The 14,863-nt window shown below is 44.5% G+C and overlaps 1 protein-coding gene across 4 annotated transcripts in view; it reads right to left on the reverse strand.

Annotated features, from left to right (window-relative positions):
* The window catches only part of cadm4 (cell adhesion molecule 4), a 143,406-nt gene that overhangs the window by 20,263 nt on the left and 108,280 nt on the right, over positions 1 to 14,863 (reverse strand). For all 4 annotated transcript variants that reach the window (XM_079165094.1, XM_079165096.1, XM_079165093.1 and 1 more), the window contains exons 2-4: positions 10,921 to 11,067; positions 4,246 to 4,533; positions 1,152 to 1,313 (exon numbers count right to left, since the gene is read on the reverse strand). In XM_079165094.1, coding sequence (XP_079021220.1) covers positions 1,152 to 1,313; positions 4,246 to 4,533; positions 10,921 to 11,067 — 597 coding nt within the window. The remainder of the gene's footprint in view (positions 1 to 1,151; positions 1,314 to 4,245; positions 4,534 to 10,920; positions 11,068 to 14,863) is intronic.

The raw sequence follows: 14,863 nt of genomic DNA on the forward strand, positions 1-14,863 counted from the left end.
TTACCAGTTCTCTGGCTGGAGGAACCACCAGCTCACAGATTGACAACACCGTTGAATATGAATCATTGTGATCTATCATCCACATGTGGCAAATGAATTGTCCTCAAAGACTGATGCGGAAGTACTCGCTACATATGAATAATATCATCAACGGTAAATATTTATATATGCCTGTGGGATGTTTGACTATCCAACATTGTTGATGTAATATGGGATAAGGATCATATTATACTGGCAGGGAAACTAATGTGAGGAGAGAACAAATGGATTTATTGACTATTTGTCGACTTGTCGAATAGCATCACAGTGACATTGGTGGAGAAAATGATTATGCGTACTTTTAGCATCAACTTTCATTGAAAACAAATAGTATTGATGTAACTACAGACTGAGAATCTAAGTCGGGTGCCACTCAATTGATGTGTTACATTGTATTCTGAACTTCAAAAAAGGATTTGCAGCAGACAACATAATAACAATGAATATCATCATGAAGTATGAATCGTTACTGAATTGTAAGAAAGTTTTGTTTTGACAGAAGGGTCAAAACTAAAGTAATAGAGTTAAACTTGACATGTTTGATGGGATAGAAGCAAAGACAATGGATTAACATTTCATATTAATACATTCAATAATCAATTTCATCAGACTTTTCCAAGGATATGGATAAGAGCTGTCATTTTCATGATTAATCCCTCTCAACTGTCTAGAGATTTGGGAAAATATTGTGAATTCATTTTAAAATAAAAACATAGTTCTATCTGAACTGGTTGCCCCGAATGAATATTAGACTTAAACCACAAGCCGGGACCCCAGCGTGGCCGCAGGCCTGATACTGTCAGCTCTCTGCATGACAAGTGTTGTAGGTATTAGGTTTTAATGAGAGCAGGTCTTATACAGGGCATCTTTGAATATCCCTGTACAAATCCTGGACTGTGTATAAATGAGCTTCATTCTAAAATTAGACATCCACCATTTGAAAAATAAGGCTGCTACCCTGAACAAAAAAAATCATTGCTGGCATTGAAGTAAAAAATTAAAATTTGGCAATGAACATTATGTTACTTCAGTTGAATCCAAGATGGATAGAGAGCGCTTTGATGTGAAGTGCACACACACACAAACACACTTCGCCTGAAGGAGAGACTTACAATTCACATCCAGGCGGTAGTGTCGAATCCTCTTCTGCCCGCCGAGTGCTGGGTGGAACGCCTCGCAGCTCAGCGCCGCCCCGTTGTCTTTCCTCTCTACCGGGAGCCGGATGGTGTTGGACACGCTGAACGTCTTCGCGTTGACCTGCTGAGATTCCACACCTGGAGAGGATAAAAAAGACGGGATGAGTTGATGGAGGGAAAGAAGGCTGGTGGGGTGGCCGAGAAACAAGCCAGCAGCGAAAACATGCCCGTTCTTCCCTTTACCCTGCTGAGACATCACATGTGTGGTGGGAGAGAGAGAGAGAGAGACATGCAGGGAGGGAAAAGACGAGACATTTAGAGGAGAGCACAGATGTGGATAGAAGAAGTGAGCAGAATGAAAGGAAGAAGAAGTTGGTGACGGATGAATGAGCTCTTTCTCCAGCAGCACCAGGTACCTGCAGAGAGGAAGATGAGCGGTGGAGGACAGAATAAGAGAGTAAAAGAGAAAGCAATTTCATCTATATTTCGTGGCAATTATGAGCGGCGGAACTGTTTGTTTGCAGATGGCAAATCAACTGAATAATTTGTGTGTGTGCTTGAGTGAAAGAAAGTGAGAGAGAGAGATGGGGGAGAGCGGGGGATAAAAAGAGAGGATATGCATAACCGAATTGAGATTTTAACTGAGCCAGACACGGCGAGAGGGGGGCGTCAAAGGACCAGGGTGAGAGAAGAAAGGCAAAGGGAAAGGGAGGCATAGACAGAGAGAGAGAGAGAGAGAGAGGGCAGCAAAACGGGCATGATTGATAGGGGATGGGGGCGAGGAGGGCTGTGGCGAGACAAGTCCAGACATGAAAGAGGACGATAAGAGTGTCAAGCCAGATGCAGCGTGGAGGAAATATGCGAGAATAGAGGCGGAGGGGAGACAGAAGGAGGGAGGATGAACAGCGGGGGTGACATGGTCACGTATTGGGAGTTTGTGCTTGTTGAGGCAAAACACAACAATATTACTTATATCGCGCTGAGTTTTCAATTATTGCCGGCGAGTAAATGAGAGCAGGCCCAATCGAAGCGTGAGAGAGGACGACGGTGTGTGTGCAGATGAGCAGGAATAAGGCAGCGGTGGGAAGATAGTGTCTTAATTAAAGAGTGCTTTCCCCATATCTGTTGGGATCTGCCTCTAACCTTTAGTGTCACAGTTCATTTAACTCACAGCCAAAAGAGAGGGGAGGGGTGTGGAGGGAGGGGGAAATGGGATGAAATGAGGAAACAGGATGAAGGGAGTAGAGATGAGAGCAGGAGAAGAGAGGAAACAGGGGGAAGGGAGAAATCCAGAGGAGAGGAAATGAAAGGAGAAGTGAGGAAAAAAGAGGAAATAAGAGGAGAGCAGGAGGGAGGAAACAGGAGATGGAAAGAGTGGAGGAGAGGAAACGGGAAGGGAATAAGACAAGAAGAGAGGAAACGGGAGAAGAACAGAGAAGATGAGAAGAGGAAGAGAGGGGAGGAAACAGGACGAGAGGAGAGGAGCGATGGTTAAAAAAGACGAGGCGAGAAGGAAGAAAGTGTGGCCCCTCTCTGTCTCTTTGACTATTAAAGCCCTTTGCGACCGATAACCAAGCTGAGGAGCGTCAAGTCTTTGTCACCAGTCAAATTTAAAGGGAAAAAAAGAAAGGGAGATTAGATGAAGAGAAAGGGAAGGAGCAGAAGGGAAGGACAGACAGGGCAGAGGCAGAATGACGCTGACAGGCGTGCTCTGACAGAGAAAAAGGGAAGAGACTGGATGAAAGAGACGTCGAGTGTCAGACAGAAATAGAAAGTAAAAGAGACGACGGCAAAACAGTGCACAATGCATGTCCCGAAAACTGTTGACACCAGATTATCTCACACTATTTCATCTGGTCTGTGTGAGTTATTTGAGGGCGGTGAGTGAATTAATGAATAATGCAACACATTTGGCAGCGATTTGTACTTTTAAACAAAACTGTCTGTATTTATTAATAATCTGAGATGAATTGAATAAAAAAAAAAAAAAAGAAAGAATAGCCATAAGCCTGAGTCAGAGATGCTTTGCATAAATTAGTCTCCAAGGTTTTTCTTGTTCGTGCTCAGTCAACAGTACAAGGTTTTTGAGGAATTCTAATCAAAACGTATTTATACACAAATGCTGATTTAACGGCGGAGTGCAAAAAAGTGATTTCTCGGGGGTTAATCAGACTGAAGGCAAGGGAAAGATTGGTCTCAGATGTATTATTGAGTGAAGTGCCCCTTTAACTGAGAGAAGTCAAGGGAGGCAGAAAGTTAGAAAGAAGGATAGAGATCGAGGTACCAGACTGAAGGATGGCTCATAGATTTATCAGAAGCAAAGAAGTGAGGAGAGTGAGATGACGATGAGTTAAAGTGTCTTCTCTGTGAACGTGTGAAAGAAAGAGAGAAGTGTAAAATCTGGAGCGTATGTAGCATCTGTACTTTCATGAAATGGAGTTGTCAGATATGTGTGAATAAAACACATTTGAAATAGAATTTTCAAGAGAGAGCGTAGGGAGGGAGATATATATATATATAGAGAGAGGGAGGGAGATATCTGTTTTGATAGGGAGAGAGTTTGACTAGTGGACGCATTAAAGACAGAAACTATTACTTCCTGTTGATGTCTGCCTTCTCAACGCACAGATCGACACACCTGGATAAATACTTCCTCTGTGAACTTATGACTCTCTCTCAAAGGAATGGAGGCAGAAAAGTTAACAGAGTTCACGTCCCAAAAATATGATCATTTGAAACTAGATCGTCTCCTCTAAATATTACAAAGAACACTTGATCAAAATCATGGAAACAAGAGAGGAGAGGAGAGATTTTGGCAGCCCCGCAGCCAAAACCTTAATTTACTCCATCCATCCATCTTAACCTGCTCCCATCAACTCGTCCGCCATTACTTCTATTTACCCATCAATCACCCATCCATTCATCCTCCCTTTTATTCAGCACTCAATTTGTGATCATTTATCCACCCATTTCACTTCACCTGCCCCGTATTCCCCCATTAGTTTCCTCATTTATCTCTCATAATCATCTAACTGTCCATTAGTCCATTGTCAGCCGTGTCCGGGTATACCTGCTATCTCGCGGCCGTTACGAATCCAGCGCAGGGTGGCGGCCGGCTTGCTGCGCGGCGACATACAGGTGAGCTCCACCTCGCCGCCCTCCACGGCCTCCTGCTTCACCTCCACCGTGGGCGTCTCCGGAGGCACCGAAACGGAGAGCGTGGCCACCTGGTGGTGCGTGGCGTCCGTGTAGAGCTGGCAGAAGTAGCCGCCCTCATCCAACACGCTGACGTTGGTCAAGGTGATGCGCACCAGCCGTGGCGAGAAGAGCACCATCTGGAAACGGTCGTCCTTCAGGGCTGGACAAAGGTAATGGAAAGAGTAGAAGTGAGATGGAGGTGAGCGCGGAAGTGACACAGCATGGGATGGGGTTGTTGGGAGAGGAGCGGAGTGGGGAGAGGAAGCCAAGGCGGGAGGGAAAAGAGGGGAAGGTGTGATGGGAGAGAAGATGGGGGGGGGGGGGGGGAGTGACAGGAAGAGAGGCAAGAACAAGGAGAGGGAAGGTGAGTACATCGGTCATTGGTAGAAAAGAATCACAATCTGCATGTGAAGTGAGACTAAATTCAAATAAAAGCTAAATGCTGTTTTCATGTATCTAGCATAAAACAATGGGAAAACAGCAACAAAAAAGTATTTTGCTCTGGGTCAGTGTAATCGATTCAATGTTTTCTAATGCTTCAGGGACAGACAGAGAGCATTACGAATTGTTTTTGTCATGGTGCTTTGCTTGCTTGAAATATATATCAGACACACACACACACACACACACAAGCTAAGACAAACAAAGGGAGTGTCATATATCAACACATTTTACTGGCAGGCTTTTGCTTGCTTTATTTTGAATTTGTTTTTAGATGTGAAGCACCTCAGGAAATGGTTTTATACCTCACTCACAATCTCATTTAGCACGCTGCAGGTTCTCTGGGGGGGGGGGGGGGGGGGGCTGTTTTCTCACTGACTGACCATTCCTATCTGTGCACACCTAGCTACATAATCAGACCGATTTATCATGTTAGCCATTTTCAGTTTCTGGAAGGCTGGTATTGTAATTTACCTCACCGCTAGGTGTGACCAAATCCTTCACAACCTTCCTTTAACAACCTAGCTCAGAGAGCGGGTAGCTCGCCTCAGAGAGTGATAAGAAAGAGATCCTTCGAGTCTTTTATTTAACTTTTAATTAAGCTGTCTCATCAATGACTAAATTGGTTGCTGCTGGCTGCAACATAGCGAAAGGCTCCTGGCATTTTACCTGCACCCTCTTATTTGGCTCGACTCTTTTTCAACTATAGTTGTAAAAAAGATTCTCAATGACCAAAAACACAGGAATCTGAATGGGCAGAAAAATCGTCCATGTGGCCGGCATTTCAGGGGTCTGGAGCCAGGCTAGCGCAAACCTGCACCACCTTTCAGGGAAGTAATATCAGTTCAGACCTGGAGATGTAGTTGGGCTGAAGTTGCCTTTTACGGGCCAAGAAAGTGAGAGTTGCTGCAATTGTTTCCGCGCTTCTTGCCGATAAGGTTATTTCAGCTACAGGTCCAAAGTTGCATGGCTGTTGCTCTGTAGTTGAATGACATTGGCCGGGCCTGGCTGCTGGCCCTTTGCATCAATAACAACATGTTTGGTGTTGATTATTAATATATATATGTATGAAAAATATAGTACATTAAAAGTACTGTACATTTACCTTTGCACAGGCAGTAATTGGCAAGTGCACAAGAGAAGCAAGGGCTGCTTCAATTGAGTGGTATGACATCAGCTTTGGAATCAGTTGTTCCTTAGCCTCAATATAGTTTGCACTGTATTAGCAAACAATCAGTTCTATCTAGAACAAGAGTTTTTTTTTCCTTCTAATTTGTGATGTCACTCCCATTGACAACGCTGCAGCGGAAAAACTGCAACACATGGGAGAAATAGTGGCTGTGACAGCACCGCAGACAAATGTTCTGCTCTTGAATTGATAGTGCTGCAAAAATCTAAAGCTCAGTTTGATGTAAAAAGTTCAGAGAGAGTTTGCAAAGTCAGTCTCGATGGAGCAGCTCCAGGCTGTATATTGATACAACATAACAGATGTCTTGGTTCTCACATTTCCAGCTTTGAGGGAGAGTGATGTTCATTTTCCCCAGCACTGATTGGGCCATCCTAAACTAAAACGTATTCATTCATTCTCTTTGTAACTGCTTGCTTTATTCCTCTGTAAGCCCATTTCTAATTAGTGTCTGGCGCTTTTATTGTTGATCTTATTAGGTTTTAATCATTATTGTTTTACTTGCTGTGACGCACTTGGTAACCCTTTTAAAAACTGCTATGCAAATAAAGCTTATTGCACAACCCAAAGAAATCCTTTTAGGAAAGCTATTAAATTGAGTAGTGCTGCCCCTTTGAATCAGCGAGAGACATGCTAAATACTACAATTGTACACAGTGTACAAAGAATACAAACAAATTGGAAACGAGGAGTAAAAATCCCATAAGCCGAACTTGGACCTCAGACCAATGAGCTACACGCACTAACCCCATAATGCACAAAGGAGAAAGAAAAGAAAGCGCAGAGAGGAGTTGAACATGCAGCAATTTTCCTTTTGTTCCCCAAGAAAAGAGTATAAATCAATGGCGAGAAAAAATGCTGATAATAACAAATAACGCTAACAACAGCCTGGGTGACAGTGGCTCGTCCATAGCTTCTCATTCGAGACTCACTTTGTATCGACTTGACTGTGAAACCTCTCCGTCACTTATTATTACTTATTCTGTCCCTCTCTTCGCTTCCTTTGTGCCGGCTCACGTAGGGAAAAGCGCACACATCCCTGATGTAACAACCGGCCATCTCGCGGAAAAATTCATCACAACGAAGACACTACAGTATAGATATTGGCTTTGCGTGCGTGGGCATGTGTGACAGAGAGAATGGAGGAGGAAGAAAGAATGAGAAAATTGTCTAATATAGCTACATAATGCGGCAAGCGGGGAAAAAAAAGAATATAGATGGAGACAGAAATCCACAGGGGACTGAGAGAGAGCGGCCCGAAGCGATTGAGTCAGTCCTCTGTTCCTGGAAGTACACCACACTAATCTCTCCACCCCGCCCCCGAAATTTCTCTTCCATGGCAGCGAGAGCATTGTCAGTGAGCTATTCCCCACAGATAGGTAAATCTTTTCCCCCTCCCTCTGCACTAAATGGCAACTAAATGTCAGACTTCTGTTCAAGTCCGAGTTCACCTTTATTGTCCTTTCTCATTTGCATGCTGAGAAGAGTTGGCAATAGCGGGAGAAAGAGAGATATGGACCACTGAGGAGAACCGGGTCCATTTGGTTAGTTTCACCGCTCTATTATGGCTATCAGTCCCCGCAATCTCATAAAACACACCGCTGGCTGGTTGCTCACTTGCAAAACAGGGCAGCCTGATTCACAGCACTTACGGCAGAGCCTCTATCCGTGCAGTTAGTGTGGAATGGCTCGGCACGGAAAAAAGGCCTTGGTTTGTCGGCCTGATATCTGGGTGCCAGATGGGCAATAGGCAGAAATGGAAGAGCCCTACAGCGAGTGATGGAGTAAACGTGGAGGTAGAGCGAGCCAGAGAGAGATGTAATTTACGCTCCCAGAAAATGTCCCCAATGAGGCCTTTCCGTGCTTACGGGAGCCAAATTAGTTACGGGAAGCCATCTATACTTTATCTCTTGCCTAACCTTTGGATCATTTCCCGGTGCCGTCTCTCTTTCTCCATCGCATGGCGCTCCCTCTCCTCATTCTGTCTGTTGCTGTGTCTTCCTTCACCCTCCACCCGTTCGTCTCACTCACCCCCACTCTGTTCTCTATTCTCTCATTTTCTCTTTCCCTCAGCTCTGACACCCTGTCTTCCTCCTCACTCTGTTTCGGCTTTACGAAGAGTGCAAGTCAATGTCTTGGGGGAGAACATACGGGGCGGCTCACTTCAAATACTTAATCGAACTTACCAGCAGTGCTGATCTGATAGCATTGGGGGGGGGGGGGGGGGGGGGGGGGGGCGACCTCAGCTACCCAATTAAGGGCCACTCCGTGATCGGGGTGTAGAACAAAAGTATTTGAATGTTGTATCAGTGAACTTGTTTGTCTTCAGTGTTTTATTCTGATCTCAGCGTACTGCGCAGAACATCTTCAGCGACTCTCATGTTGACAGAGACGGTCCCCGAGGGGAGCGTGGAAGTCTTGCTCGTTGAATCAATGTAATTCAGAGCGCCGGATGTAAGAATTTGACATGTGAATGTATAAAAATATCACGGCCTATGTTTGCAAATATACATAAATATATCTGTGTTTGAGTTTCCAAAAATACCAGTTCATCAAGTACGCTCTAGCATTTGTTAAGACAGTTTGAGCATAGCTTATCTTCATATAAACTAGTAATGTGAAACCCTCTCTTCATCATGTGGAGCAGTGGCGTATGGTAGTTATGACGGGCCCTTGTGCACGCTCGTTACAGGTTATCAAGCATGCGCACTGTGGGCTGGTGACTGTTTATAAAAAAAGCCAAATTAATCTAATTTAGGGAGCTTTGCTACCTTATCCGTCTTGTCTTTTCTTAATGCCCCTTTTATGTTTGAAAGGCACGACGGCTTGCTCGATTAGCAGGTATGACAGAAGGTGGAATTATTATTCAATTATTTAATTGAATAGTTTTAAAAAATGTATATAGTTTATGTAGAATAAGAATCATTTGTTTTATAGATTACTGTATTTTATTAAACAAATCTATTGCAAATGGCGTCATAATACGTGGGCGTGTTTTCAAAGTAGTACTATTAATCATTAAATGTCCTATCTCTGCCATTTACAATGTAGAGGGGCCTTTTTGACACTTCTCCCTGTAATCTTTTAACAATGCTACTACACTTGAGGATGTCTAGCTACAACACACTCCTAGCACTTGAATTAGCCATTCTGTATACTGGAAAGATGATGAATATGCAGCCATGTTAAGGCAGTGTGAGACTGGCTCTTGCATGCTCCTTGTAGCTGATGAGTTCTGTGTCTATCACAGGCTCAAAGCCATGAGACAAATATAAACAGAAATATTTGGAACTAAACTTTTGGCCGCCTGTTGCCGTCGTCAGTTCAACTCAATTGAATACAATGAAACTGTTCTTCAATCACATTTAAAAAATATGTCGCGAGTAACAGCAGCAGATTGAGATTAAAACAAAAACGTGTAAACTCTATGTATTGAGTTTTTCAGTGAGTATTTTACAAGCTACTTTGGAACTCAGCCCCATTCAGCAGCTTGATTGAAGTGAGCTCAGCAAACACACTCTCTGAGAGTCTAAAGCATGCTGGGAAAATTAACACCTGACACAACTGTACCCGCAGAACAATCCTTTTCAAAATCATTAATAATCAAAAGCAGCGGGTCAGAGAGGAGTGGGCTGACCATGCAGTGAACTGAGAGCATCAGATCTTGGGATGTGGATGGCTTCTCTGATAATAGGCGAGCAGGTGCTCTATAAAGAGGATTTGGTATAACCGATTGAGCTGTCTCAGCTAATGACTATATAGGACAAACTCAACTGTGTTTTGGGATATCATTTGGGAAAAACTGCTGGGTGAAGGAATATCAGTGCTAGCATACAATATAGGAGCTGCACGTGTGTGCAGATCTGTGCTGTTCCTAGCCTCCTTTTACTTACAATTGGTAGCTGATTTGTTAGTTAATTGGTTACTGTTTTTATGCCTATTGCACTGTACCCGTTTATTGACCATGCAGTGCAGTGTTTTGCATTGCATTTGACTTGGGGAAGGGGGAACTCATTCACACATTTTGCACAGCCAATTGCTGGTATAACTGTAGCTGCTACTGGTTTGGCATGTGGTATAAATAATAAAAAACCCAAACCAAAACATCCGTTGGGTTGTCCGCTGGTTGCCGTGGTCTCATAAGCTTCAACGACCGAAATTATGCCCAATATATTCAAATGGACCCCTTTGCACTTAACTCTAAACAGTTAAAAACCACAATTTTACACCATAGCCTTAAGCCTGAGCTAAGGTCTTAAAAGTTTATCACATTGATTACCTAAGGCTTAAATAACAGTTGCTACACAAACAAAACTGCAAAAAATGTACTCCAATTAAGCTGCCCCACACGAATTTCAAAGGCAGTATTTAATATCCTTGCTCATTGTTCTTTTGCTCAAATGTTTCCTAGCAGCACTACCAGACAATCTGGCAAAGGTGCCAGCTTTTGCCCTTGATTAGTTAAGAAAAACAAGTACTGTAGTGTTTGCCCACAGTGAGATATGCCTTCATTACAATATTGGTTATACTGGTAATTTACTATAACACGGCTTTAAAAAACATGCGATTAGCAAGGCCACACTCTAATTAGGAGCTGTAATAAGTTCTGATCTCATCACAGGGGTTAAAAGTGGATTATGGAGAGAGCTTTGAACTATGCTTTCAAAACAGTTAAAGCAGTCACACTGTTGGGGCAGAGAGGTAAACCGTCATCTAAATTAACTCTGGGGTTATCTGACTTTTTAATGTGTAATCGCTTGAAAGGCAAAGCGAGGACATTTGCAATAAGAAAAATGTAAAGTGCAAGTGTTGGTGAGTCATTGCTAATGTGTTTAAAAGGCTGGCTTCAAAATGGAACTGAGGGCAAATGCGTAGACACAGATAGATTAAGTTTTGTCTGCAGGGACCAATGTGCACACACCTCGCGTGCCGTTGAAGAAGAGGGTCTGCCGACGGGGATTCTGGATAACCACGATTGATCCATCGTAGTTCTGCAGGCGGCAGGAGATTTCGGCTGTACCTCCCTCCAAGACAGTCACATTCTCCGCCTGCACCGCCTGACAATGAGCTGAGGGACACAAAAGACGGACATTAATATAGTGATACAGAAAGTGGCCGATGGAGGGAGAGAAAAAAAAAGGGGGAGAGAAGAGGAGAGGGATCAAAAAGGAGGAACAGATGTGATGAAGATGATGTTCATTTGCACTGCACTTGAGATAGAACCTTTCAAAGTAAGGTACTTAAAGCATCCTTCATTTACCCGCTATTCATCATATGGACACAACAAGGGAGAAAGGGAGAGGGGGGAGGAAAGGGGAGGAGTAGACAGAGTGATGGAGATGAAGAGATTGAGAGCAAGAGAAAAGACACTGAAGGACTCAACAAGTAAAAGTGGGTCCTTAAAAACAATGTATTCTTATGATTGTAATTACTGCTATTCATCCTTTTACATGCAAAAAGGCCTATTGCCTCTGGCCAGCCTAACAGAATGCATCAACACACACATTTGAATACATAATGCCTTATTAAATCTCTAAGTGGCTGTCGGTCCACGCACCAGCACACACACACACACACACACACACACACACACACACACACACACACACACACACAAATGGACACACAAACACGAACATGGCCACAAATAGACCAACACACACTCACACAAACAGACCACATGGTTGGACTGCGGCCCTGCCACCACCTGTGTGTAAATGAATAGTTTAACATGCGGCCTTATCACATGAATCTTGGGGATCGCCTCAGTGGGAAAAGACCATTTTGACAGCCTCGAAGGCACTTCACACACTATCAATGCCATTTCTCATCCAGGTGCAAGTTAAACCAATTGATTACACTCCATTATTCCAATATAATGGTTCTTATGACAGGTATTTGGAAAGTGCTCGGTGGGGGGGGGGGGATCACTCACCATTTTTGGCAATGAATACGCTCATACACACCTGTATGAACATTCATGTGTTCATGCACACACTCCAGCAAGTACACACTCAAGATGCACAGACACTCACGGAAACTTTTGGACATTCTCTTTCAAACAAACCTGTTGGGCCCTTAAACCCAATCTATTTTAGACAAGCGTGCAGAGCAACAGCAGGGAGCCTCTTTGATGTTGCCGACAGCCCAAGAGTCAGTAATGAGGAGGTTGATTACGCTCCGATAGGACGCGCCCTCCGTGTTTGTGGGTCAGACTGCTGACGCGGCGCGGCTGAGTCACACCTCCTGCTGAGCGCGATGGACACCGAGCCGCGCCGTTCGTAGATTCACGCGCAGTTAGCCATCAGGCTCCAGCCAGCAGTGGAACGTGATTGCCTTGAAGAGAGCACCAGCTTGCTGGGCTCCTCAAACTAGTATTTACCAATTTGCATTCCCTCTCTCCCTGAAAAGAAATCTTGGCCTCGGGGAGGATTTAGAGAGAGATCAACACCGATATTGAAGCGTGATGATGAAGCAGGCAATAAGAGGTGCCGATAAAGACGACGGGACCATATACATTTCACTGCCGGGTCTAGCAGTGTCTCTGAGCTCTGTAAAGCATCTTCAGGAGGCAGGAAATGAGACAAACAGATGGTGGCTGCCATAGCAGGAATTGCTGACTTGACTGCTTTGGGTGAAAATGGATGTCTATATCTGTGTGCTGAGTCTGTGTAAGTGTGTGTGTGTGTGTGTCTACGCACACATGCACAATAGGTGAGCATGTGCATTGGTTGTGCATATGCAAGGGCTGGCATATTGCAATTAAGCTGCTTTGACATCATCTGATCCCACCAACTTCATCCAAATTTAATTCTCCCCTCGATTTTAATCTCTTTTAATGAAATAGTCAAAGCCTACATATTCATCACATCAGGGGTAACGGAGAGACACAGTGGATATTGAACTGAAGACGGAGAGGAACCAAGAGGGGATGAAGACAAAGGGGACTCTAATACTCCGTGGAACAGAAAAAAAAAAATCTTGACAATTACCACTAATTGTAGTCATTATTGCTCCCATTCTCTGCATCAATATTGTGATTCATATCGGGGGCCATCAGAGCCTGCCACCGCCATCCCAATTATTTTTCTAATGGCTGTTATTAAGCATCACCATGGCAACCGGGCTAGGTCGCCATTGTTTTAAGCAGTGTTGATCGTGATTTGTCCTGCTGCGCATCCCCCAACCAAGCCAGAGAGCGGTGTCGGTGTGCGGAAGAGAGGGCTTCGAGTGGGAGAGCGACTCCCGACAAAGAAAGCGGTCAAAAGTTTGGGTTCTGGGAGGAGGCCAGACATAAACCAATTTGCTGTCCATTTGTACACCCACTTCGCCTGACAGCTGTCACCCCTTCAAAGGAAATTAGCTGCTGTGGCGTAGCAGTAAAGTGCGAAGAAAAGCGACAAAGAAAAGTAGAATAAAAATGAAATGTGTAAACCGCTGTTGAGAGCGGCATTGGTTGGCATCCGCTGTCTCCTGCTGAGAGATGCCACCCCAGAAACACCTGCTGGCTGCTGGTGGGTGGCTGGTGGATGATCAGTCTGGGCAAAGTGATAAGAGGCATGGAGAGACAGGAGGGGCGTGGGGGGAGGCTCTAACCAGGAAATTATATCGGGGAGTGAGTTAGGAAGTGATGGTTTGCGCATAATAATGCAGCTGGCGGGGGCTGGACGAAATATACGAGAGATATGACGCATATTCTTCCACTCCCGCTCATAACGCAGCTGGGTACAGCACTTTAGTTTGACTGTAGGTTTTTATAGGCTGCCATTCGCATCAAGGCCATTTCGCTGGTGCTTCTGATCACCAACATAAGTATAGTACAGAGAGGGAATGAGAAGGAGGAGGAGGGAATCAACCTCTGTGACAGAGGTATTAATCTGGCCCCCATTAAAATCTATGCCCATAATAAAATACTGCACAAGCCCCGAATCATATTAAGAGAGAATGCTGAGAGCAATCGATACCGTGGTAGTGCACTGACTGCTATGATCAACGGATAAATAAAACAGGAGGGGGAACAACAACAATCCCTTCTCTCTCCAACCAAGCGGGGGCAGTATTTCTTAGCAGTGAATTGGTGCTCCTCATCATTTCAGATGCCTATACCCCCACTGTCACTGGGAAAAAAAAGGAGCCCTTATTTACTACAGCAATACAGATCCAAGAAGGGCTATCATTTCAAAATACATAAACAAATAAATAAATAATAGGCGTGCAAATTCATAAGACAAGGCTGTTCAGGGGCCCTTCCTAATGGTCCCGCAATGGGGTTGAGTTATAAGCCGAGGGAGGCAGAGGGATAGAGGGACAGAGGGAGGGGGTGAAGGGAGGTGTGGAGAGTTAAAAGAGGGGGATTTGGGAGGCAGCCAGGTGGACTGCTGGCTCACCCTTGGTCACGGTAAATTCTAGAAACTGCCTCACTGGTGCAGGGTTAGCGGGCTGAATTACCGCCTTGCTGCGTCTCTCTCCCTCGGTTTCACTCTGCCCTTATTTCTCTCTCTCTCTCTCTCTCTCCCCACGTCTCGGAGAGTGAGGGGAGGAAGAGGTAGAGCAAAAAGACAAGCCACAAAAGAGATGAGCCGTCTCCGTTTGCCCCAAACAAGGCCCCATGTATCCTTGAAGTAGTGCAGTCACTGTCTCCCTATTCATTATCTCTCATTATCTTTCAATTGGGAGCGGGCCAAGAGCTTGTGTTTTCTTTGTATGCTGGCCACGTATTTACAAGGGAATCGATGCAGGAGAATACAAAGCTCGACCCTGTATGCTATTACTGTTTTAATTAAAACAATAACAGCAGCTCATAGTTTCCAGTCTTATGGGGTCGTCCGTTGGCAACTTCTCCATCTCTTCCCATCTGGATGTAC

The sequence above is a fragment of the Pholis gunnellus genome (genome assembly GCF_910591455.1).
Source record: "Pholis gunnellus genome assembly, chromosome: 8".
NCBI classification, from domain to species: Eukaryota; Metazoa; Chordata; class Actinopteri; order Perciformes; family Pholidae; genus Pholis; species Pholis gunnellus.